Below are 26442 nucleotides of genomic sequence, written 5' to 3'. Positions count from 1 at the left end.
GTCCCCATTCGTGGTCCCTGTCCCAAATACTGGTCCCCATTCCCTGTTCCCATTTCTGGTCTGAATTCCCAGTCCCCATTCCCTGTCCCCAATCCCGCTCCCTGTCCGCTTTTCAGGTTCCATTACCATTACCAGTCCCCATTCCTTGTCCCGATTCCCGGTCCATATCCCCATTCCCGGTCCCCGTTCCCGTTCCCCGTTCCCATTCCTTGTCCCGGTCTCCATTCCCGGTCTCCATTCCCGCTCCGCTCTCTCCGGACGCTTCAGCCCCCGCCTCCCGCCATGACGTCACCGAGCAAACCCCGCGCTCCTCCCACCCACCAATCACAGCGCGCAGTCGCCCCCCGATTTGCATAACCACGCCCATTCAGGCCGGCCCCTCCCGCCGCCCGGCGCTGTTCGCTCCCAGTATCGTTCCCAGCGCTCCCAGTTCCCTCCCAGCGCTCCCAGTATCGCTCCCAGCGCAGAGAGGAGGGAAAGAAGGAGGAGCGGGAGGAGGAAGAGGAGGGACTGAGGAGGAAGGAAAGGAGGAGCAGGAGCGCGAGAGGAGGAGGAGCAGGAGGAGGAAGAGGAGGGACAGAGGAAGAGGAGGAGCGGGAGGAAGCGCGGCCGCATCAGCCCCGGGGCCCGCAGGTGAGCGCGGATGGGGGAGCTCGGTCTTACTGGGAGCGCTGGGAGCGGTACTGGGAGCGCTGGGAATGAACTGGGAGCGCTGGGAGCGGTACTGGGAGCGCTGGGAGCGGTACTGGGAGCGCTGGGAATGAACTGGGAGCACAGATCTATTATTTTATATTAGTTATTATTTATTATTTTATAGGGCTGATTTATTATCTTATGATCTATATTTCATAAAATGTATTATTTTAGATAGATATTATAATATAAAAATTATATATTAAAATACTCTATTATAATATGTATGAATTGAAAATATTTTTATTTTATGAAATATATTATATTAAAATAAAAATAAATATTAAGGCTTTATATATCAATAAGAACTATAGTTTTCATTTTATTATATATATTGAAAATTATTTATTAAAACTATATATATTAATATAGCTCTTAATTTAACTTACATTTATTATTTTATCATACATATTATAATAAGAGACAATTATATATTAAAACAGTATATCTTACTTGAAAATATATTTGTTATGTTAAGATATATATTATCTTAAAAGAAAATCATATATTAAAATTATATATATTAAAATATTAATTCAAATGTATTTATCTTTTTATATTGTATCATATTTAAAGAGAATTGTGTATTAAAACTATATATATAATTTAAAATATATTTTTAAGATATATATTGTAAAAAAAGAAAATATATTAAAACTGTTTGTAATAATATAGATATTAATTTAAATTGTGTATATAAAGATACATACTATACTAAAAGAAAATTTTACATTAAAACCATACAAAAATACAAGAAAATATTTCTTTAGAAGGCTCAAGAGGAAAAATCCTGAAAGGAATGATAACAAAAGCTGCTGACCCTGAGAGAATCCGAACCTGCTCCCCGTGATTGGCCATGAATTAATAACAAATTCAAAACAAATTAAAAACACCCAGAGCGGCCCAATCCCGGCCGTGCCTGTGGCATTCCACAGCCGCAGATAATTCTTGTTTATCTTTTCCTCACAGGCTCCTCAGCTGCTCAGGAGAGGGGAAAAAACCCTAAAAAAAGAAATTTTTCAGGAAATCTCGAGGAAGGCAGGGCCCCTTTTAACCCTCTGTGTGCTGGGGCAGCTGCCAGCCCGGCCTGGGGGGAGAAAGGGGGGTGGGGGCAAATCCTGTCCTGGGATGGGGGCAAATCCCAAATCCCGTCCTGAATTGTGGGGCAAATCCAATGCTGGGATGGGGGCAAATCCCAAATGCCGTCCTGAATTGTGGGGCAAATACCTTCCTGAACTTGTGGGGTAAATCCCATCCTGAATTCTGGGGCAAATCCCAAATCTCATCCTCAAATGTGGGGCAAATCCCATCGTGTGCTTGTCCCCACGGGGGCAAATCCCATCGTGTCCTTGTCCTTGCTCCCCCAGAGCAGGAGCTGAGCATGGAGAGCAGCGAGGAGTTGGTGGCTGAGGCCGTTTGGAGCGGCTCCACGGCTCGGCAGGGAGAAGCCAACGGGGAGGAGAAGCCGCGGAGATCCCTGAGCAGGAGGGGCTGCAAAGGCAGAGCGCGGGGATCCGAGGGGGAAAGAGCCAGCCTGGGCCATGGAGGGGCTCAGAGATCCGAGCTGGGGCTCCATGAGCAGCTCCAGGGTGGGGAGGAGAAGCCCCACAAGTGCTCGGAGTGTGGGAAGAGCTTCAGGTGGAGATCCTGGCTGATGCAGCACTGCAGAATCCACACGGGGGAACGACCCTACGAGTGTGGGGTGTGTGGGAAGAGCTTCAGAACAACCTTTATCCTGACTGTCCACCTGAGGAACCACAACGGAGAGAGGCCCTACGAGTGTGGGGAGTGCGGGAAGAGCTTCGTGTACAAGCACCACCTGATTTACCACCAGAGGAGCCACACTGGGGAACGACCCTTCGAGTGTGACCAGTGCCAGAAGAGGTTTGTGAGCAGCTCTGATCTCGTGCTGCACCAGCGCATCCACACGGACGAGAGGCCCTTCCAGTGCCCCGACTGCGGGAAGAGCTTCAAAAGCGTTTCCCACCTCAACCAGCACTGGCGAATCCACACCGGGGAGAGGCCCTACGAGTGTGATCAGTGCCAGAAGAGGTTCCTGAGCAGCTCTCAGCTCCTCCGTCACCAGCTCATCCACACCGAGGAAAAGCCGTTCCACTGCCGTGACTGCGGGAAGGGATTCAGGCGCAACTCCAACCTCATCGTCCACCGGCGCATCCACACCGGGGAGAGGCCCTACGAGTGTGATCAGTGCAGGAAGGGCTTTTACACCTCGTCTGATCTCCACAAGCACCAGCGCTCACACACGGACGAGAGGCCCTTCCAATGCCCCGACTGCAAGAAGGGCTTCAAGTGCAACTCTGCCCTCATCATCCACCGGCGCATCCACACTGCAGAGAGACCCTACAAGTGCTCCCAGTGTGAGAGGGCTTCACCTCAAGCTCCAACCTGACTGTTCACCTGAGGATCCACACTGGGTAGAGACCCTACAAGTGTCCCCAGTGTGGGAAAGGCTTCTCTAAAAGGTCTACCCTGAGCAGACACCAGAAGGGCCAACACTGAGGGCAGCCCAGGGTGGGAAGAGCTCCGTGGGCTTCTCCAGCTCCATCTCACACGGGAGGATCTGCTCTGGATGGTCCCCAGTGAGCCCAGGTGGGCAGAGCCCCCTTGACCCCTGTTCAGAAGACACCTGGCTGGGGGCTCCTCATCCTCCTGGCTCCCCGTGGTCACCTGAACTCATCCACAGTCCAAGATCAGAAATCCATTATAGAGCAGATTTGTCAACCTTCTGTTATCAGAATTTTTTTTTCCGTCATTTTTTCTGCCATTTTTTACAACTTATTGTGGCCTTCAGCAACACTAGATAGGTTTGGATGTCTTCTCCACCATGGCAGGATCTGCTCTGGATGGTCCCCAGTGAGCCCAGGTCGCAGTATTAAAGACATTGAACAGAAACAAGGATGGGCATGAGGGGGATGCTGGGTCCTTGGAGCTGAGGGTTCCTGGGACAGATTTTGGGGTTCCTCAGGGCTTTGGGCACCCCAGGCCCAGCAGCTCCATCTGGGGCAGCAGATCAAGGACCCCCTGCCCTGGCAGTGTCCCCACGTCCTCCCGTCCTGGTTCCTGCTGTCCCCTGTCCAGGATCCTGCTCTCATCCCAGTCCAGATCCCATTCCTGTCTCAATACTTGTCCCTGTCCCATATTCTCTATCTGGTTGCCATTCCCGTATTCCCTGTCCTGTTCCCATTTTCCTGTTCCAGTCCCCAATTCCCATTTCTCTATTTCCTGTTTTGTTCTCCTTTTCCTATTCCAGTCTCCAATTCCCATTTCTCTATTCCCTGTCCCGTTCCCATTTTCTGATTCCTGATCCCAATGCCAGCCCCTCTCTTCTATTCCCAGTCCAGTATTCACGCTTCTGTCACTGGCACATTTCATTAAAAAATCCTTTCCTTGGGATCTTTTCCTCCTGAGAAGCTGGGAGGCCTCAGAAATTAAAATATAAACACTAATTATCTGCTGCTGTGGAATGCAGCATTTTCCCCTTGATTGGTCTAATGGGGCTGTTTTTAATTATTGACCTATGAAAATTTGGCTCTCTCAGACTCTCTGGTCACTCATAAGATTTTATTCTCATTCTTTTGTATTCCTTCCAAGCCTTAATATGAAATCGTTTTGTCTATTCTTTTACTAGAGTTTAAAATAGCATTTGCTTTTAATATAATACATCTATGATAAAAAAATAAATGAGCTTTCTAAAAAAAAAAATGAAGTAAAAATTTTTATCTCTTCCCTCATCCTGGGAGCCCAGAGAACACAACAGGGTCCCTTTTCTTTTCCTGGTCCCTGTCCCCATTCCCAATCCCGGTCCCAGCCATGACGTCACCGAGCAAATCCAGCGCTCCTCCCTCCCACCAATCGCTGAGCGCGATCGCTCCCGGATTTGCATAACCACGCCCTCACCCCGCCTGTGTTTTGGTGCCGCCGCTGCCCGGGCCGGACTCGGAGCGGAGGAGGAGCGGGAGGAAGAGGAGGGGGAGAAAGAGGAGAAGGAGGAAGAGGAGGGACACGGGAAGAGAAGGGACAACGGAAAAGGAAGAGTGGGAGGAAGAGGAGGGACAAAGGAACAGGAGGGACAAAGGAAGAGGAAGAGCGGGAGGAAGAGGAGGGACAAAGGAAGAGGAGGGACAACGGAACAGGAACAGCGGGAGGAAGAGGCGCCCCAAGACCACGCGGTTCCCGCGCTCCGGCCGCAGCTGCCCCGGCCCCACCGGCATCGCCCCCCGGAGCCCGCAGGTGAGCGGAGAGGGGGAGCTCGGCCCGACCCCATCGCGGGGGGCTCCGGGAGGGTTTTTGTGGGGCAGGGGAGGCAAATCCCATCGTGTCCTTGTCCCCACGGGTGCAAATCCCATCGTGTCCTTGTCCCCACGGGGGCAAATCCCATCGTGTCCTTGTCCCCACGGGGGCAAATCCCACCGTGTCCTTGTCCCCACGGGGGCAAATCCCATCGTGTCCTTGTCCCCACGGGGGCAAATCCCATCGTGTCCTTGTCCTTGCTCCCCCAGAGCAGGAGCTGAGCATGGAGAGCAGCGAGGAGCTGGTGGCTGAGGCCGTTGGGAGCGGCTCCACGGCTCGGCAGGGAGAAGCCAAGGAGGAGGAGAAGCCGCGGAGATCCCTGAGCAGGAGGGGCTGCAAAGGCAGAGCGCGGGGATCCGAGGGGGAAAGAGCCAGCCTGGGCCATGGAGGGGCTCAGAGATCCGAGCTGGGGCTCCATGAGCAGCTCCAGGGTGGGCAGGAGAAGCCCCACAAGTGCTCCGAGTGTGGGAAGAGCTTCACCAGGAGATCCAGCCTCAACGTCCACCTAAGGAGGCACACGGGGGAACGACCCTACGAGTGTGAGCAATGCCAGAAGAGGTTTCTGAGCAGCGGTGAGCTCGTGGGGCACCAGCAATCACACACGGACGAGAGGCCCTTCCAGTGCGCTGACTGCGGGAAGAGCTTCAAATGCGTCTCCACCCTCAACAGGCACCGGCGCATCCACACCGGGGAGAGGCCCTATGAGTGTGATCAGTGCCAGAAGAGGTTCCTGAGCAGCTCCGACCTCCTCAGCCACCAGCTCATTCACACCGGGGAGAGGCCGTTCCACTGCCGTGACTGCGGGCAGAGCTTCAGGTGCAACTCCCACCTCATCGTGCACCGGCGCATCCACACCGGGGAGAGACCCCACGAGTGTCCCCAGTGTGGGAAGGGCTTCAGAGAGAGCTCCCACGTGACTGCCCACCTGAGGAGCCACGCTGGGGAGAGGCCCTATGAGTGTCCACAGTGTGGGAAGAGTTTCACCCAGAGCTCCCACCTGACTGTCCACCTCAGAAGCCACACAGGGGAGAGGCCCTACGAGTGTGATCAGTGCCAGAAGGGCTTTTACACCTCGTCTGAACTCCACAAGCACCAGCGCATCCACATGGATGAGAGGCCCTTCCGCTGTCCTGATTGTGGGGTGGGATTCAAAGAGAAGTCAACCCTCGTCACACACAGGAGGTTCCACACTGGAGAGAGACCCTACAAGTGTCCCCAGTGTGGGAAGAACTTCACCACAAGCTCCCACCTGACTGCCCACCTGAGGAGCCACACCGGGGAGAGGCCCTACAAGTGTGATCAGTGCCAGAAGGGCTTTTACACCTCGTATAATCTCCTCCGTCATCAGCGCATCCACACAGACGAGAGGCCCTTCCGCTGTCCTGATTGTGGGGTGGGATTTAAGCGCAACTCACATCTGGTCACACACAGGAGGATCCACACGAGGGAGAGACCCTAGAAGCGTCTCTAGTGTGGGAAGGGCTTCACCCAGAGCTCCAGCCTGACAGTGCACCTGAGGAGCCACACCGGGGAGAGGCCCTACAAGTTTGATCAGTGCCAGAAGGGCTTTTACACCTCGTATCATCTCCTCCGTCACCAGCGCATCCACACAGATCAGAAACTCTTCCGCTGTCCTGAATGTGGGGTGGCATTCAAGCGGAACTCAAATCTGGTCACACACAGAAGGGTCCACATTGGGGAGAGACCCCACAAGTGTCCCCAGTGTGGGGAGAGCTTTTTTCGAATTTCCAGCTTGAGCAGACACCTGAACAGCCAGCACTGAGGGCAGCCCAGAGTGGGAAGAGCTCCGTGGGCTGCTCCAGCTCCATCTCACACGGGAGGATCTGCTCTGGATGGTGCCCAGTGAGCCCAGGTGGGCAGAGCCCTCTTTTATCCAGCTTGAAGTATACCAGGCCAGGGACTCCACATCCACCTGGCTCCTTGTGGCCTGGATTTCCTTTTTATTTATCTATGTTATTTTTATACACCTTTCTAAATCCGCAGTTATTAATAATGACGTTGAACCAAGATGAGGATGTGGACATGGGGGGATGTTCCAGGGGATGAGGGCGATGCTGGGCCGAGGGTGCTGAGGGTTCCTGGGACGGATTTGGGGGTTCCTCAGGGCTTTGGGCACCCCAGGCCCAGCAGCTCCATCTGGGGCAGCAGATCAAGGACCCCCTGCCCTGGCAGTGTCCCCACGTCCTCCTGTCCTGGTTCCTGCTGTCCCCTGTCCATGATCCTGCTCTCATCCCAGTTCAGATCCCATTCCTGTCTCAATACTTGTGCCTGTCCCATATTCTCTATCTGGTTGCCATTCCCCTATTTCCTGTCCTGTTCCCATTTTCCTGTTCCAGTCCCTAATTCCCATTTCTCTATTCCCTGTCCCGTTCCCATTTTCTCATTCCTGATCCCAATCCCAGTCTCTCCTGTATTCCCAGTCCAGTATTCATGCTCCTGACACAGAAATATTTTATTAAAGAATCTTTTCCTTTGGATCTTTTCCTCCTGAGGAGCTGAGAGGCCTCAAGAATGAAAATTAAACACTAATGATCTGCTGCTTTGGAATGCAGCAATTTCGCCTCGATTAGTTTAATGTGGCTTTTTTTCATTAATGAACAATTAAAATTTGGGTCCTCAGATTCTCTGTTCACTAACAAGATTTTATAATAAGAATTTTCTTTTATTTTCTATCTTTCTGATGAAATCCTTTATTACTACTAATTTGGTATAATTTTAATATAGCATTTTCTGTTAGTATAATGTATCAATAATAAAGTAATAAATGAGCTTTCCGAAAAAAAAAATCAAGGAGTCGAAATTGTCATCTCTTCCCTCAACTTGAGACCCCTGAGACCACCACAGGGTCCCTTTTCCGTTCCTGGTCCCCATTTCCATTCGCATTCCCGGTCCCCATTGCCGGTGCCGGTCCCTGGCGATTGCGTCACCGAGCAAATTCCACGCTCCTCCCTCCCACCAATCCCAGCGCGCGGTCGCCCCCTGATTTGCATAACCACGCCCTCACCCCGCCTGTATTTTGGTGCCGGCGCTGCCCGGGCCGGACTCGGAGCGGAGGAGGAGCGGGAGGAAGAGGAGGGGGAGAAGGAGGAGGAGGAAGAGGAGAGGCAAAGGAAGAGGAGGGACAAGGAAAGAGCAGAGACAAAGGAACAGGAAGAGGAGGGACAAAGGAAGAGGAGGGACAACGGAACAGGAACACCGGGAGGAAGAGGCGCCCCAACACCACGCGGTTCCCGCGCTCCGGCCGCAGCTGCCCCGGTCCCGCCCGCATCGCCCCCCGGAGCCCGCAGGTGAGCGGAGAGGGGGAGCTCGGCCCGACCCCATCGCGGGGGGCTCCGGGAGGGTTTTTGTGGGGCAGGGGAGGCAAATCCTATCGTGTCCTTGTCCCCACGGGGGCAAATCCCATCGTGTCCTTGTCCCCACGGGGGCAAATCCCATCGTGTCCTTGTCCTTGCTCCCCCAGAGCAGGAGCTGAGCATGGAGAGCAGCGAGGAGCTGGTGGCTGAGGCCGTTTGGAGCGGCTCCACGGCTCGGCAGGGAGAAGCCAACGGGGAGGAGAAGCCGCGGAGATCCCTGATCAGGAGGGGCTGCAAAGGCAGAGCGCGGGGATCCGAGGGGGAAAGAGGCAGCCTGGGCCATGGAGGGGCTCAGAGATCCGAGCTGGGGCTCCATGAGCAGCTCCAGGGTGGGCAGGAGAAGCCCCACAAGTGCTCCGAGTGTGGGAAGAGCTTCACCAGGAGATCCAGCCTCAATGTCCACCTAAGGAGGCACACGGGGGAACGACCGTACGAGTGTGAGCAATGCCAGAAGAGATTTCTGAGCAGCGGTGAGCTCGTGGGGCACCAGCAATCACACACAGACGAGAGGCCCTTCCAGTGCCCCGACTGCGGGAAGCGCTTCAAATGCGTCTCCACCCTCAACAGGCACCGGCGCATCCACACCGGGGAGAGGCCCTACGAGTGTGGTCAGTGCAAGAAGAGGTTCCTGAGCAGCTGCGACCTCCTCAGCCACCAGCTCATTCACACCGAGGAGAGGCCGTTCCACTGCCGTGACTGCGGGCAGGGCTTCAGGCAGAACTCCCACGTCATCGTCCATCGGCGCATCCACACTGGGGAGAGACCCCACGAGTGTCCCCAATGTGGGAAGGGCTTCAGAGAGAGCTCCCACCTGACCGCCCACCTGAGGAGCCACACTGGGGAGAGGCCCTATGATTGTCCCCAGTGTGGGAAGAGTTTCATCCAGAGCTCACACCTGACTGTCCACCTCAGAATCCACACAGGGGAGAGGCCCTACGAGTGTGATCAGTGCCAGAAGGGCTTTTACACCTCGTCTGAACTCCTCAAGCACCAGCGCATCCACATGGACGAGAGGCCCTTCCGCTGTCCCGATTGTGGGGTGGGATTCAAAGAGAAGTCAACCCTCGTCACACACAGGAGGATCCACACTGGAGAGAGACCCTACAAGTGTCCCCAGTGTGGGAAGAATTTCACCACAAGCTCCCACCTGACTGCCCACCTGAGGAGCCACACCGGGGAGAGGCCCTACGAGTGTGATCAGTGCCAGAAGGGCTTTTACACCTCGTATCATCTCCTCCGTCATCAGCGCATCCACACGGACGAGAGACCCTTCCGCTGTCCCGATTGTGGGGTGGGATTTAAGCGGAACTCAAATCTGGTCACACACAGGCGGATCCACACGGGGGAGAGACCCTAGAAGCGTCTCTAGTGTGGGAAGGGCTTCACCCAGAGCTCCAGCCTGACTTTGCACCTGAGAAGCCACACCGGGGAGAGGCCCTACGAGTGTGATCAGTGCCAGAAGGGCTTTTACACCTCGTCTGATCTCCGTCACCAGCGCATCACAGATCAGAAACAGCTTCCGCTGTCCTGAATGTGGGGTGGGATTAAAGCGGAACTCAAATCTGGTCACACACAGGAGGATCCACATTGGGGAGAGACCCCACAAGTGTCCCCAGTGTGGGGAGAGCTTTTCTGAAGTTTACAACTTCACCAGACACCAGAAGAGCCAGCACTGAGCGCAGCCCAGGGTCGGAAGAGCTCCGTGGGCTTCTTCAGCTCCATCTCACATGGGAGGATCTGCTCTGGATGGTCCCCAGTGAGTCCAGGTGGGCAGAGCCCCTTGACCCCTGTTCAGAAGACACCTGACTGGGGGCTCCTCATCCTCCTGGCTCCCCGTGGTCACCTGAACTCATCCACAGTCCAAGATCAGAAATCCATTATAGAGCAGATTTGTCAACCTTCTGTTATCAGAAATTTTTTTCCCGTCATTTTTTCTGCCATTTTTTTACAACTTGTTGTGGCCTTCAGCAACACTAGATAGGTTTGGATGTCTTCTCCACCATGGCAGGATCTGCTCTGGATGGTCCCCAGTCGCAGTATTAAAGACGTTGAACAGAAACAAGGATGGGCGTGAGGGGGATGCTGGGTCCATGGAGCTGAGGGTTCCTGGGACGGATTTGGGGGTTCCTCAGGGCTTTGGGCACCCCAGGCCCAGCAGCTCCATCTGGGGCAGCAGATCAAGGACCCCCTGCCCTGGCAGTGTCCCCACGTCCTCCCGTCCTGGTTCCTGCTGTCCCCTGTCCAGGATCCTGCTCTCATCCGAGTCCAGATCCCATTCCTGTCTCAATACTTGTCCCTGTCCCACATTCTCTAGCTGGTTGCCATTCCCGTATTCCCTGTCCCGTTCCCATTTTCCTGTTCCAATCCCTAATTCCCATTTCTCTATTCCCTGTCCTGTTCCCATTTTCCTGTTCCAGTCCCCAATTCCCATTTCTCTACTTCCTCTGATGTTCCAATTTCTCAATCCTGATCCCAATGCCAGCCCCTCTCCTCTATTCCCAGTCCAGTATTCACGCTTCTGTCACTGGCACATTTCATTAAAAAATCCTTTCCTTGGGATCTTTTCCTCCTGAGAAGCTGAGAGGCCTCAGAAATTAAAATATAAACACTAATTATCTGCTGCTGTGGAATGCAGCATTTTCCCCTTGATTGGTCTAATGGGGCTGTTTTTAATTATTGACCTATGAAAATTTGGCTCTCTCAGACTCTCTGGTCACTCACAAGATTTTATTCTCATTCTTTTCTATTCCTTTCAAGCTTTAATATGAAATCGTTTCCTCTATTCTTTTACTACAGTTTAAAAGAGCATTTGCTTTTAATATAATAGATCTAATAATAAAAAAATAAATGAGATTTCCAAAAAAAAAAAAAAAAATGAAGTCAAAATTTTCATCTCTTCCCTCATCCTGGGAGCCCAGAGAACACAACAGGGTCCCTTTTCTTTTCCTGGTCCCTGTCCCCATTCCCAATCCCGGTCCCAGCCATGACGTCACCGAGCAAAGCCCGCGCTCCTCCCTCCCACCAATCGCAACGCGCGATCGCTCCCAGATTTGCATAACCACGCCCTCACCCCGCCTGTATTTTGGTGCCGGCGCTGCCCGGGCCGGACGAGGAGCGGAGGAGGAGCGGGAGGAAGAGGAGGGAACATGGAGGAGAAGGAGGAAGAGGAGGGAAACAGGAAGAGAAGGGACAACGGGAAAAGAAGAGTGGGAGGAAGAGGAGGGACAAAGGAAAAGGAAAAGCGGGAGGAAGAGGAGGGTCAAAGGAAGAGGAAGAGCGGGAGGAAGAGGAGTGACAAAAGAAGACGAGGGACAACGGAACAGGAACACCGGGAGGAAGAGGCGCCCCAACACCACGCGGTTCCCCCGCTCCGGCCGCAGCTGCCCCGGCCCCGCCGGCATCGCCCCCCGGAGCCCGCAGGTGAGCGGAGAGGGGGAGCTCGGCCCGACCCCATCGCGGGGGGCTCCGGGAGGGTTTTTGTGGGGCAGGGGAGGCAAATCCCATCGTGTCCTTGTCCCCACGAGGGCAAATCCCATCGTGTCCTTGTCCCCAGGGGGGCAAATCCCATCGTGTCCTTGTCCTTGCTCCCCCAGAGCAGGAGCTGAGCATGGAGAGCAGCGAGGAGCTGGTGGCTGAGGCCGTTGGGAGCGGCTCCACGGCTCGGCAGGGAGAAGCCAACGGGGAGGAGAAGCCGCGGAGATCCCCGAGCAGGAGGGGCTGCAAAGGCAGAGCGCGGGGATCCGAGGGGGAAAGAGCCAGCCTGGGCCATGGAGGGGCTCAGAGATCCGAGCTGGGGCTCCATGAGCAACTCCAGGGTGGGCAGGAGAAGCCCCACAAGTGCTCGGAGTGTGGGAAGAGCTTCAAGAGGAGATCCTGCCTGATTGTGCACCAGAGAATCCACACGGGATCTGAGGGGGAAAAACCTACCCTGGACCAGGGTCAGAGCCCAGAGCTGGGGGTCCATGATCAGCTCCAGGGTGGGGACGCGAAGCCCCACAAGTGCTCGGAGTGTGGGAGGAGCTTCACGTGTAGATCCAAACTGACTGTCCACCTGCGGAGCCACACGGGGGAACGACCCTACGAGTGTCACCAGTGCAAGAAGAGGTTTGTGAGCAGCTCAAATCTCGTGGTGCACCAGCGTTCACACACAGATGAGAGGCCCTTCCAGTGCCCCGACTGCGGGCAGTGCTTCAAAAGCGTCTCCCACCTCAACAGGCACCGGCGCCTCCACACTGGGGAGAGGCCCTACGAGTGTGATCAGTGCAAGAAAAGGTTTGACAGATCCTCCCATCTCCTCCGTCACCAGCTCATTCACACCGGGGAGAGGCCGTTCCACTGCCGTGACTGCGGGCAGGGCTTCAGGCACAACTCTGCCCTCATCGTCCACCGGCGCATCCACACCGGGGAGAGACCCCACGAGTGTCTCCAGTGTGGGAAGGGATTCACCCAGAGCTCCAGCCTGACTGTCCACCTGAGGAGCCACACCGGGGAGAGGCCCTATGAGTGTCCCCAGTGTGGGAAGAGTTTCACCCAGAGCTGGAATCTGACTGTCCACCTCAGAAGCCACACAGGGGAGAGGCCCTACGAGTGTGATCAGTGCCAGAAGGGCTTTCACACCTCGTCTGATCTCCTCGTACACCAGCGCATTCACACGGACGAGAGGCCCTTCCGCTGTCCCGATTGTGGGGTGGGATTCAAAGAGAAGTCAACGTTCGTCACACACAGGAGGATCCACACCGGGGAGAGACCCTATGAGTGTCCCCAGTGTGGGAAGAGTTTCACCAGGAGCTCCCACCTGACTGTCCACCTCAGAAGCCACACTGGGGAGAGGCCCTACGAGTGTGATCAGTGCCAGAAGGGCTTTTACACCTCGTCTGAACTCCTCAAGCACCAGCGCATCCACATGGACGAGAGGCCCTTCCGCTGTCCTGATTGTGCGGTGGGATTCAAAGAGAACTCAGCGCTCGTCAAACACAGGAGGATCCACACCGGGGAGAGACCCCACGAGTGTCCCCAGTGTGGGAAGGGCTTCAGAGACCGCTCCAGCCTGACTGCCCACATCAGAAGCCACACAGGGGAGAGACCCTATGAGTGTCCCCAGTGTGCGAAGAGTTTCACCAAGAGCTCCCATCTGACTGTCCACCTCAGAAGCCACACCGGGGAGAGGCCCTACGAGTGTGATCAGTGCCAGAAGAGCTTTTACACCTCGTCTGAACTCCTCAGTCACCAGCGCATGCACACGGACGAGAGGCCCTTCCGCTGTCCTGATTGTGGGGTGGGATTCAAGCGCAACTCACATCTGGTCACACACAGGAGGATCCACACCAGGGAGAGACCCCACAAGTGTCCCCAGTGTGGGAAGAGCTTTTCTGAAGTTTACAACTTGACCAGACACCAGAAGAGCCAGCACTGAGGGCAGCCCTGGGTGGGAAGAGCTCCGTGCGCTTCTCCAGCTCCATCTCACACGGGAGGATCTGCTCTGGATGGTGCCCAGTGAGTCCAGGTGGGCAGAGCCCCCTTGATCCATGTTTGGAGGACACCAGGCTGGGGGCCCCACATCCTCCTGGCTCCCCTTGCAGCTCTCTCTTGGTGAGCAGATTTGTCTACTTCTGACCGAAAACAATTTTGGTTTTTGCTCTTGTGGTTGTTTAAGCAACACTAAATTGCCTTGGATGTTTTCTCCAACATCAATCTCCATGGTAGTATCTGCTATGGATAGACCCCAGTGAGCCCAGGTGGGCAGAGCCCCCTTGACCCCTGTTGAGAAGACACCTGTCTGGGGGATCCACATCCTTCTGGCTCTCCTTGGTCACCTGAACTCATCCACAGTCCAAGATCAGAAATCGATTAGGGAGAGCACGTTTGTCAACCTTCTGACCTCTGAAAAAAATTTTTACGTAATTTTTTCCGTCATTTTTTACATTTTATGGTGGCCTTCAGCGACACTAGATAGGTTTGGATGTTTTCTCCACCATGGCAGGATCTGCTCTGGATGGTCCCCAGTGAGCCCAGGTCGCAGTATTAAAGACATTGAACAGAAACAAGGATGGGCATGAGGAGGATGCTGGGTCCTTGGAGCTGAGGGTTCCTGGGACAGATTTGGGGGTTCCTCAGGGCTTTGGGCACCCCAGGCCCAGCAGCTCCATCTGGGGCAGCAGATCAAGGACCCCCTGCCCTGGCAGTGTCCCCACGTCCTCCCGTCCTGGTTCCTGCTGTCCCCTGCCCAGGATCCAGCTCTCATCCGAGTCCAGATCCCATTCCTGTCTCAATACTTGTGCCTGTCCCATATTCTCTATCTGGTTGCCATTCTCCTATTTCCTGTCCCGTTCCCGTTTTCCTGTTCCAGTCCCCAATTCCCATTTCTCTATTTCCTGTTTTGTTCTCCTTTTCCTATTCCAGTCCCCAATTGCCATTTCTTTATTCCCTGTCCCGTTCCCATTGTCTCATTCCTGATCCCAATCCCAGTCCCTCTCCTGTATTCCCAGTCCAGTATTCACGGTCCTGACACAGAAATATTTTATTAAAGAATGTTTTCCTTTAGATCTTTTCCTCCTGAGGAGCTGAGAGGCCTCAAGAATGAAAATTAAACACTAATGATCTGCTGCTTTGGAATGCAGCAATTTCGCCTCGATTAGTTTAATGTGGCTGTTTTTAAATAATGAACAATTAAAATTTGGCTCTCTCAGACTCTCTGTTCACTCACAAGATTTTATAATAAGAATTTTCTTTTATTTTCTATCTTTCTGATGAAATCCTTTATTACTACTAATCTGGTATAATTTTAATATAGCATTTTCTGTTAGTATATTGTATAAATAATAAAGTAATAAATTAGCTTTCCGAAAAAAAAATCAAGCAGTCGCAATTGTCATCTCTTCCCTCATCTTGAGACCCCTGAGACCACCACAGGGTCCCTTTTCCGTTCCTGGTTCCCATTTCCATTCGCATTCCCGGTCCCCATTGCCGGTGCCGGTCCCTGGCGATTCCGTCACCGAGCAAATTCCACGCTCCTCCCTCCCACCAATCGCAGCGCGCGATCGCTCCCAGATTTGCATAACCACGCCCTCACCCCGCCTGTATTTTGGTGCCGGCGCTGCCCGGGCCGGACTCGGAGCGGAGGAGGAGCGGGAGGAAGAGGAGGGGGAGAAGAAGGAGGAGGAAGAGGAGGGACAAAGGAAGAGGAGGGACAACGGAACAGGAACAGCGGGAGGAAGAGGAGGGACAAAGGAAGAGGAAGAGGAGGGACAAAGGAAGAGGAGAGACAAAGGAATAGGAGGGACAACGGAACAGGAACACCGGGAGGAAGAGGCGCCCCAACACCACGCGGTTCCCCCGCTCCGGCCGCAGCTGCCCCGGCCCCGCCCGCATCGCCCCCCGGAGCCCGCAGGTGAGCGGAGAGGGGGAGCTCGGCCCGACCCCATCGCGGGGGGCTCCGGGAGGGTTTTTGTGGGGCAGGGGAGGCAAATCCCATCGTGTCCTTGTCCCCACGGGGGCAAATCCCATCGTGTCCTTGTCCCCACGGGGGCAAATCCCATCGTGTCCTTGTCCTTGCTCCCCCAGAGCAGGAGCTGAGCATGGAGAGCAGCGAGGAGCTGGTGGCTGAGGCCGTTGGGAGCGGTTCCACGGCTCGGCAGGGAGAAGCCAACGGGGAGGAGAAGCCGCGGAGATCCCCGAGCAGGAGGGGCTGCAAAGGCAGAGCGCGGGGATCCGAGGGGAAAAGAGCCAGCCTGGGCCATGGAGGGGCTCAGAGATCCGAGCTGGGGCTCCATGAGCAGCTCCAGGGTGGGCAGGAGAAGCCCCACAAGTGCCCGGAGTGTGGGAAGAGCTTCACCAGGAGATCCAGCCTCAATGTCCACCTGAGGAGCCACACGGGGGAACGACCCTACGAGTGTGACCAGTGCATGAAGAGGTTTCTGAGCAGCAGTGAGCTCGTGGGGCACCAGCGCTCACACAGAGACGAGAGGCCCTTCCAGTGCCCCGACTGCGGGAAGAGCTTCAAATGCGTCTCCCACCTTAACAGGCACTGGCGCATCCACACTGGGGAAAGGCCCTACGAGTGTGATCAGTGCCAGAAGAGGTTCCTGAGCAGCTCCGAGCTCCTCAGCCACAAGCTCATTCACACCGGGGAGAGGCCGTTCCGCTGCCGTGAGTGCGGGCAGAGCTTCAGGAGCAACTCCCACCTCATCGTGCACCGGCGCATCCACACCGGGGCGAGGCCCTACGAGTGTCCCCAGTGTGGGAAGTGCTTCAGAGAGAGCTCCCACGTGACTGCCCACCTGAGGAGCCACACCGGGGAGAGGCCCTATGAGTGTCCACAGTGTGGGAAGAGTTTCACCCTGAGGTGGAATCTGACTGTCCACCTCAGAAGCCACACCGGGGAGAGGCCCTACGAGTGTGATCAGTGCCAGAAGGGCTTTTACACCTCGTCTGATCTCCTCAAGCACCAGCGCATCCACATGGACGAGAGGCCCTTCCGCTGTCCCGATTGTGGGGTGGGATTCAAAGAGAACTCAGCGCTCGTCAAACACAGGAGGATCCACACCGGGGAGAGACCCCACGAGTGTCCCCAGTGTGGGAAGAGTTTCACCCAGAGCTCCAGCCTGACAGTGCACCTGAGGAGCCACACCGGGGAGAGGCCCTACGAGTGTGATCAGTGCCAGAAGAGCTTTTACACCTCGTATCATCTTCTCCGTCACCAGCGCATCCACACAGATCAGAAACGCTTCCGCTGTCCTGAATGTGGGGTGGCATTCAAGCGGAACTCAAATCTGGTCACACACAGGAGGGTCCACATTGGGGAGAGACCCCACAAGTGTCCCCTGTGTGGGGAGAGCTTTTTTCAAATTTCCAGCTTGAGCAGACACCTGCAGAGCCAGCACTGAGGGCAGCCCTACGTGGGCAGAACTCCGTGCGCTGCTCCAGCTCCATCTCACACGGGAGGATCTGCTCTGGATGGTCCCCAGTGAGCCCAGGTGGGCAGAGCTCCCTTGACTCCTGCTTGCAGCACACCAGGCTGGGGACTCCACATCCACCTGGCTTCGGGTGGCCTGGATATTCTCTTTATATCTCTTTGTCATTTTTATACAGCTTTCTAATTCCAAGGTTAATAATAAAGATGTTGAACCAAGACGAGGATGTGGACATGGGGGGATCTTCCAGGGGATGAGGGGGATGCTGTGCCAGAGGGAGTTGAGGGTTCCTGGTGCAGATTTGGGGTTTCCTTAGGACTTTCGGAAGCCCACAGTCCCCATTCCCTGTCCCCATTACCATTCCCGGTCCTTATCCCCAGTCTGGGTCCCCATTCCCTGCCTCCATTCCCTGTCCCCATTCCCGGTCCCCGTTCCCGCTCCGCTCTCTCCGGACTTTCAAGTTCCCGTCCCCACCATGACGTCACCGAGCAAACCCCGCGCTCCTCCCTCCCGCCAATCGCAGCGCGCGATCGCTCCCGGATTTGCATAACCACGCCCTCACCCCGCCTGTATTTTGTGCCGGCGCTGCCCGGGCCGGACTCGGAGCGCAGGAGGAGCGGGAGGAAGAGGAGGGACAACGGAACAGGAAGAGGAGGGACAAAGGAAGAGGAGGGACAACGGAACAGGAACACCGGGAGGAAGAGGCGCCCCAACACCACGCGGTTCCCCCGCTCGGGCCGCAGCTGCCCCGGCCCCGCCGGCATCGCCCCCCGGAGCCCGCAGGTGAGCGGAGAGGGGGAGCTCGGCCCGACCCCATCGCGGGGGGCTCCGGGAGGGTTTTTGTGGGGCAGGGGAGGCAAATCCCATCGTGTCCTTGTCCCCACGGGGGCAAATCCCATCGTGTCCTTGTCTTTGCTCCCCCAGAGCAGGAGCTGAGCATGGAGAGCAGCGAGGAGCTGGTGGCTGAGGCCGTTGGGAGCGGCTCCACGGCTCGGCAGGGAGAAGCCAACGGGGAGGAGAAGCCGCGGAGATCCCCGAGCAGGAGGGGCTGCAAAGGCAGAGCGCGGGGATCCGAGGGGGAAAGAGCCAGCCTGGGCCATGGAGGGGCTCAGAGATCCGAGCTGGGGCTCCATGAGCAGCTCCAGGGTGGGCAGGAGAAGCCCCACAAGTGCTCCGAGTGTGGGAGGAGCTTCAAGAGGAGATCCTGCCTGATTGTGCACCAGAGAATCCACACGGGATCTGAGGGGGAAAAACGCACCCTGGACCAGGGTCAGAGCTCAGAGCTGGGGGTCCATGAGCAGCTCCAGGGTGGGCAGGAGAAGCCCAACCATTCCTCCGAGTGTGGGAAGAGTTTCAGGAGGAGATCCACCCTGAATGTCCACCTGAGGAGCCACACGGGGGAGAGGCCCTATGAGTGTGATGGATGCCATCAGACATTTTACAAAAATTCCCATCTCATCAGTCACCGGCGCATTCACACCAACGAGCGGCCATTTTGCTGTCCTGATTGTGGAAAGGGATTCAGGCAAAGGTTCAGCCTTGTCATCCACCAGCGAATCCACACTGGGGAGAGGCCCTATGAGTGTGGGGAGTGTGGCAGGAGCTTCAGAGAGAGCTGCAGCCTGACTGTCCACCTGAGGAGGCACACGGGGGAACGACCCTACGAGTGTGGTCAGTGCCAGAAGAGGTTTGTGAGCAGCTCTGATCTCCACATTCACCAGCGCTCACACACAGATGAGAAGCCCTTCCAGTGCCCCGACTGCGGGAAGGGCTTCAAAAGCGTCTCCCGCCTTAAGAGGCACCGGATGATCCACAGCGGGGAGAGGCCCTACGAGTGTGATCAGTGCCAGATGAGGTTCCTGACCAGCTCTGAGCTCCTCAGCCACCAGCTCATTCACACCGAGGAGAGGCCGTTCCACTGCCGTGACTGCGGGCAGAGCTTCAGGCGTAACTCCCATCTCATCGTCCACCGGCGCATCCACACCGGGGAGAGACCCCACGAGTGTCCCCAGTGTGGGAAGGGCTTCATCACGAGCTCCAACCTGACTGTCCACCTGAGAAGCCACACCGGGGAGAGGCCCTATGAGTGTCCCCAGTGTGGGAAGAGCTACACTAACAGCTCCAGCCTGACTATCCACCTCAGAAGCCACACAGGGGAGAGGCCCTACGAGTGTGATCAGTGCCAAAAGGGCTTTTACACCTCGTCTGAACTCCTCAAGCACCAGCGCATCCACATGGACGAGAGGCCCTTCCGCTGTCCGGATTGTGGGGTGGGATTCAAAGAGAAGTCAACCCTCGTCAAACACAGGAGGATCCACACCGGGGAGAGACCCCACGAGTGTCCCCAGTGTGGGAAGGGCTTCAGAGACCGCTCCAGCCTGACTGCCCACATCAGAAGCCACACCGGGGAGAGGCCCTATGAGTGTGATCAGTGCCAGAAGGGCTTTTACACCTCGTCTGAACTCCTCAGTCACCAGCGCATCCACACGGACGAGAGGCCCTTCCGCTGTCCTGATTGTGGGGTGGGATTCAAGCGCAACTCACATCTGGTCACACACAGGAGGATCCACACCAGGGAGAGACCCCACAAGTGTCCCCAGTGTGAGAAGAGCTTCTCTAAAATCTCTACCTTGAGCAGACACCAGAAGAGCCAGCACTGAGGGCAGCCCGGAGTGGGAAGAGCTCCGTGGGCTTCTCCAGCTCCATCTCACACAGGAGGATCTGCTCTGGATGGTCCCCAGTGAGCCCAGGTGGGCAGAGCCCCCTTGACTCCTGCTTGCAGCACACCAGGCTGGGGGCTCCACATCCTCCTGGCTTCTGGTGGCCTGGATTTCCTGTTTTTTCTCTTTGTTATTTTTATACACCTTTCTAAATCCGAGGTTAATAATAAAGATGTTGAACCAAGACGAGGATGTGGACATGGGGGGATGTTCCAGGGGATGAGGGGGATGCTGGGCCAGAGGGAGTTGAGGGTTCCTGGTGCAGATTTGGGGCTTCCTTAGGACTTTGGGAACCCCACAGTCCCCATTCCCTGTCCCCATTACCATTCCCGGTCCTTATCCCCAGTCTGGGTCCTCATTCCCTGCCTCCATTCCCTTTCACCATTTCCGGTCCCTGTCCCCAATACTGGTCCCCATTCCCTGTTCCCATTCCTTGTCCGCATTCTCTGTCCCCATTCCCGGTCCCCATTCCCCGTCCCTGTTCCCATTCCCGGTCCCCATTCCCGGTCCCCATTCCCGGTCCCCGTTCCCGCTCCGCTCTCTCCGGACGCTCCAGTTCCACCCCCCGCCATGACGTCACCGAGCAAATCCCGCGCTCCTCCCTCCCACCAATCGCTGCGCGGGATCGCTCCTGGATTTGCATAACCACGCCCTCACGCCGCCTTTACTTTGGTGCCCGCGCTGCCCGGGCCGGACTCGGAGCGGAGGAGGAGCGGGAGGAAGAGGAGGGGGAGAAGGAGGAGGAGGAAGAGGAGAGACAAAGGAAGAGGAGGGACAGCGGAACAGGAACACCGGGAGGAAGAGGCGCCCCAACACCACGCGGTTCCCGCGCTCCGGCCGCAGCTGCCCCGGCCCCGCCGGCATCGCCCCCCGGAGCCCGCAGGTGAGCGGAGAGGGGGAGCTCGGCCCGACCCCATCGCGGGGGGCTCCGGGAGGGTTTTTGTGGGGCAGGGGAGGCAAATCCCATCGTGTCCTTGTCCCCAGGGGAGCAAATCCCATCGTGTCCTTGTCCCCACGGGGGCAAACCCCATCGTGTCCTTGTCCCCAGGGGGGCAAATCCCATCATGTCCTTGTCCTTGCTCCCCCAGAGCAGGAGCTGAGCATGGAGAGCAGCGAGGAGCTGGTGGCTGAGGCCGTTGGGAGCGGCTCCACGGCTCGGCAGGGAGAAGCCAACGGGGAGGAGAAGCCGCGGAGATCCCCGAGCAGGAGGGGCTGCAAAGGCAGAGCGCGGGGATCCGAGGGGGAAAGAGCCAGCCTGGGCCATGGAGGGGCTCAGAGATCCGAGCTGGGGCTCCGTGAGCAGCTCCAGGGTGGGCAGGAGAAACCCCACAAGTGCTCCGAGTGTGGGAAGAGCTTCAGCTTCAGGTCCTACCTTGTTGTCCACCAGTGGATGCACACTGGGGTGAAACCCTACGAGTGTGGTCAGTGCAAGAAGAGGTTCCTGACCAGCTCCACCCTCCTTGTCCACCAGAGGATTCACACAGATGAGAAACCCTTCAGCTGCCCCGATTGTGGAAAGGGCTTCAGCCAGAAGTCCCACCTGCTCACCCACCGGCGCATCCACACCGATGAGAGACCCTACGCGTGTCCCCAGTGCGGGAAGAGCTTCAGGACAAACGGCCAGCTGGTTGTCCACCACAGGATCCACACTGGAGAGCGTCCCTTCGAGTGTGGGCAGTGTGGGAAGGGCTTCAGGGAGATCTCCTCCCTCAACGTCCACCGCAGGATCCACACCGGAGAACGTCCCTACAGGTGTGGGCACTGCGGGAAGGGCTTCAGGTCCAGCGCGGTTCTGACCGTCCACCGCAGGAGGCACACGGGGGAACGTCCTTACGAGTGTCCCCAGTGCGGCAAGAACTTCGGCAGGAGCTCCGTCCTGATGGTCCACCTGAGGTGCCACACGGGGGAGAAACCCTACGAGTGTGGGAGGTGCGGGCAGAGCTTCAGCAGGAGCTCCCACCTGGTGGTCCACCAGAGGAGCCACACTGGGGAGAGGCCCTTCAAGTGCGGGCTGTGCGGGAAGAGCTTCAGCACCGGCTCCTACCTGATCGTCCACCAGAGGTTCCACAGCGGGGAGATGCCCTACAAGTGCGCCGAGTGCCAGAGGGGCTTCCCCACGCGTTCCCTGCTGATGGTCCACCAGATGGCCCACACCGGCGAGAGGCCCTACGCGTGTGACGTCTGCGGGAAGGCCTTCAGGACCAGCTACCGCCTCCTCGTCCACCAGCGCTCGCACACGGACGAGAAACCCTTCAGGTGCCCCGACTGCGGGAAGGGCTTCAGGAAGAGCTGCACCCTCACCGCCCACCGGCGCGTCCACACCGGCGAGAGGCCCTACCTGTGCGCCCAGTGCGGGAGAACCTTCATGCTCAGCTCCGACCTGGTGGCCCACCAGAAGAGCCACACGGGGGAGCGTCCCCACGAGTGCGAGGAGTGCGGCAAGAGCTTCGCCACCCGCCTCGGCCTGGCCCACCACCAGAGGAGCCACACCGGGGAGAGGCCCTACGAGTGCGGGCACTGTGGCAAGAGCTTCACCACCGGCTCCCGCTTGACGTCCCACCAGAAGGCCCACGTGAAGTCCTTCGAGTGCTCGCTGTGCGGGAAGAGGTTCAGGGTGAGCGCCAGCCTCAGGAGACACCAGAAGGCGCACCAGGGGGAGAAACCTTTCCGCTGCCCCGACTGCGGCAGGGGCTTCAAGCTCAACGCCCACCTGGCCAAGCACCGGCTGGTCCACGCTGGGGATGGTCCCCGTGAGTGCCACCAGTGTGGGAAGAAGTTCTCGGCCAGTTCTCGGCTGGCCAGGCACCGGTGGAAGTTCCACTGAGGGCAGCAGTGTTGGTGGCCCGAGTGCTGGGGGAGCTTGGTGGGGTTCTCCAGCTCCGTCCCACGTGGGAGGATCTGGTCTGGGTGGTCCCGAGTGAGCCCAGGTGAGTAGAACCACCTTGATCCCTGTTTGGAGGGACACCTGGCTGAAGGTTCCACATCCTCCTGACCAGGTGGGCAGAGCCACCTTGATCCAGGTTTGGAGGACACCTGGGTGAAGGTGCCACCTCCTCCTGGATGTGTCACCTTCTGACCCCACAAAAATCTCATTTTTTCTCTTTTTTGGTGGTTTTAAGCCACACTAGATAGGTTTGGATGTCTTCTCCATCAGTCCCCATGGGAGGATCTGCTCTGGATGGTGCCCCGTGAGCCCAGGTGGGCAGAGCCCAGGTGATCCAGGTTTGGAGGACACCTGGCTGAAGGTTCCACCTCCTCCTGGATTTGTCACCTTCTGACCCCAGAAAAATCTCATTTTTCCCATCTTTTGGTGATCTTAAGCCACACTCCTCAGAGGTCTTCTCCACCATCAATCCATCGTTTCTGGTCCACGGGCATCTTCCACAGCGAAATGGAGTGAAATTGGGGCAAAATCCACGATTTTGGAGACTCTGGGTTGGAAGCCTTCAAAAGTGACAAGGTGGGAAGCTGGAGGAACCTCCAAAAAAGGTTCTTCTGACCCATCCAAGGACGTGGATGCTGAGGGACATGCGGTTGGACATTTTTGGTTTTGGTTTTGGTTTGGAATGAGAAAGTTTCTGTTCATCACTTTGAAAACCCTGAAATTGGGGTAGAAATAAAAATGTTGATGTGAGGCGTGGGTGGGGACATGGTGGGACATGGCCATGGATGGGGATGTGGTGGGACATGGACATGAGGGACATTGGCCAATGGATGACGATGTGGTGGGACATGGACATGGATGTGGATGTGGTGGGACATGGGCGTGGTTGGGACATGGTGGAACGTGGACGTGGTGGGAGATGGACGGGGATGGGGACATGGTGGGACATGGACATGGATGGGGACGTGGTGGCCATGGATGGGGACATGGACATGGATGGGGATGTGATCGTGGATGGGGACATGGTGGGACATGGACGTGGATGGGGACATGGACGTGGTAGGACATGGTGGGACCTGGTGGGATATGGACATGGTGGGACATGGACATGGATGGGGACCTGGTGGGACATCGATGTGGATGGGGCCATGGTGGGACATGGACATGGTGGGACATTGGCCAATGGATGAGAACGTGGTGGGACATGGACATGGATGTGGATGTGGTGGGACATGGGCATGGTTGGGACATGGTGGGACATGGACGTGGTGGGAGATGGACATGGATGGGGACGTGGTGGCCATGGATGGGTATGTGGACATGGATGGGGATGTGATCGTGGATGGGGACATGGTGGGACGTGGACATGGTGGGACATGGATGGGGACATGGACATGGTGGGACCTGGTGGGACATGGACATGGATGGGGACCTGGTGGGACATGGACATGGATGGGGACCTGGTGGGATATGGACATGGATGGGGACATGGTCGGACATCGACGTGGATGAGGCCATGGTGGGACATGGACATTGATGGGGATGTGGTGGGACATGGGCATGGACATGCATGGTGCTACATGGATGGACATGGCTGTGGATGGGGACATGGTGGGACACGGATGGGGATGTGGTGGGACATGGTGGGACATGGACATGGATGGGGACATGGTGGGACATGGACATAGATGGGGACATGGTGGGACATGGACCTGGTGGGACATGGATGGGGCCATGGTGGGACATTGGCCAATGGATGAGGACATGGAGGGGACATGGACGTGGATGGGGACATGGGTGGGGACATGGACATGGTGGGACGTGGTCATGGATGGGGACATGGTGGGACATTGGCCAATGGATGAGGACATGGTGGCACCTCCATGGCCACCTGCCCCCCATCTTGGCCCTCCTGGTGGCACCTCCATGGCCACCTGCCCCTTGGTGTCCCCACACTCCTGGTGGCACCTCCATGGCCACCTGCCCCTTGGTGTCCCCACACTCCTGGTGTCACCTCCATGGCCACCTGCCCCTTGGTGTCCCCACACTCCTGGTGTCACCTCCATGGCCACCTGCCCCTTGGTGTCCCCACACTCCTGGTGTCACCTCCATGGCCTCGATGTCCCACCCTGGGACCCCCCCAAAATGTCACATCGGGGGAGGACTCCAGGAGCCACCACCACCCCTTTGAGGGGCGACCCACGGTGTCCCCTTGGTGTCACCGGCGTGTCCCCAGCGAGGAGGAGGAGGAGGAGGAGGAGGAGGAGGAGGAGGAGGAGGAAGGCTCCAAGGGTGTGACTCAAACTCCTGCTCGGTCACATGGGGAAGGACCTGTCCCTTGGTGTCCCCTCACCTGTGGTGTCCCCCCGGTGTCACCTGCGTGTCCCCGAGGAAGAGGAGGAGAAAGAGGAGGAGGAAGGCTCCGAGGGGAGGAGGAGGAGGAGGAGGAGGAGGAGGAGGAGGAGGAGGAGGAAGGCTCCGGGGGTGTGCCCCAAACTCCTGCAGGAAGGAACCTGTCCCTCGGTGTGCCCTCACCTGTGGTGTCCCCCCGGTGTCCCCAGTGCCATCCCCTCCCTGAGGAGGAGGAGGAGGAAGAGGAGGAGGAGGAGGAGGAAGGCTCCGAGGGTGTGCCCCAAACTCCTGCAGGAAGGACCCGGGGCTCAGGTGTCCCCTCACCTGTGGTGTCCCCCTGGTGTCACCAGCGTGTCCCCGAGGAGGAGGAGGAGAAAGAGGAGGAGGAAGGCTCCGAGAGGAGGAGGAGGAGGAGGAGGAGGAGGAGGAGGAGGAGGAGGAGGAAGGCTCCGGGGGTGTGCCCCAAACTCCTGCAGGAAGGACCCGGGGCTCAGGTGTCCCCTCACCTGTGGTGTCCCCCTGGTGTCACCAGCGTGTCCCCGAGGAGGAGGAGGAGAAAGAGGAGGAGGAAGGCTCCGAGAGGAGGAGGAGGAGGAGGAGGAGGAGGAGGAGGAAGGCTCCGGGGGTGTGCCCCAAACTCCTGCCCAGAACGAACCGGGTCCCAGTTGTCCCCTCACCTGTGGTGTCCCCCTGGTGTCACCTGCGTGTCCCCGAGGAGGAGGAGGAGGAGGAAGAGGAAGGCTCCGAGAGGAGGAGGAGGAGGAGGAGGAGGAGGAGGAGGAGGAGGAGGAGGAAGGCTCCGAGGGGAGGAGGAGGAGGAGGAGGAGGAGGAGGAGGAGGAGGAGCGGGAGGAAGGCTCTGAGGGTGTGACCCAAACTCCTGCTCGGTCACACGGGGAAGGACCTGTCCCTCGGTGTCCCCTCACCTGTGGTGTCCCCCCGGTGTCCCCAGCGCCATCCCCTCCCTGAGGAGGAGGAGGAGGAGGAGCGGGAGGAAGGCTCCGAGGTGGGGAGGAGGAGGAGGAGGAGCGGGAGGAAGGCTCCGGGGGTGTGCCCCGCTCGGTCACATGCGGGGAAGCCGCCACAGGAACCGAGCGCGGCCGCGGCAGCACCGGAGGTACCTCGGGGGCGGGGGGGGACGGGACACCAAAAACCCCAAAAAACCCCAAAATCCCCCCCAAAAAAATCCCCAAAATTGTC

The 26442-nt window shown here is 57.2% G+C and overlaps 3 protein-coding genes and 1 pseudogene across 3 annotated transcripts in view; all 4 read left to right on the top strand.

Moving 5' to 3' along the window:
- Window positions 1-437: 437 nt before the first annotated feature.
- LOC134433052 (zinc finger protein 665-like) lies at window positions 438-9909 on the top strand. The gene is given in 4 exon segments (XM_063181945.1): window positions 438-633; window positions 2061-3091; window positions 5402-6461; window positions 8726-9909. Coding segments are annotated over 3 exon segments (3261 nt in total). The 5' UTR covers window positions 438-633; window positions 2061-2074.
- A 1601-nt stretch (window positions 9910-11510) lies between these two features.
- On the top strand, window positions 11511-17505 carry LOC134433056 (zinc finger protein 850-like; annotated as a pseudogene).
- Window positions 17506-18008: 503 nt separating this feature from the next.
- Window positions 18009-23641, top strand: LOC134433055 (zinc finger protein 850-like). Its single transcript, XM_063181949.1, has 4 exons — window positions 18009-18070; window positions 18212-19944; window positions 20659-20890; window positions 21096-23641. The coding sequence occupies exons 2-4, from the start codon at window positions 18226-18228 to the stop codon at window positions 22829-22831; spliced, it is 3687 nt and encodes a 1228-aa protein (XP_063038019.1). The 5' UTR covers window positions 18009-18070; window positions 18212-18225; the 3' UTR covers window positions 22832-23641.
- Window positions 23642-24166: 525 nt separating this feature from the next.
- RASAL3 (RAS protein activator like 3) overlaps window positions 24167-26442 on the top strand; it is a 31678-nt gene continuing 29402 nt past the window's right edge. Inside the window, 1 exon segment of the mRNA XM_063181957.1 lies at window positions 24167-24244. Within this exon segment, the coding sequence (XP_063038027.1) occupies window positions 24167-24244 (78 nt within the window).

Source organism: Melospiza melodia (genome assembly GCF_035770615.1).
Source record: "Melospiza melodia melodia isolate bMelMel2 chromosome 17 unlocalized genomic scaffold, bMelMel2.pri SUPER_17_unloc_2, whole genome shotgun sequence".
NCBI lineage: Eukaryota > Metazoa > Chordata > Aves > Passeriformes > Passerellidae > Melospiza > Melospiza melodia.
Note: the sequence above shows the minus strand (reverse complement) of the source record. Positions and strands in the feature narration are given on the sequence as shown.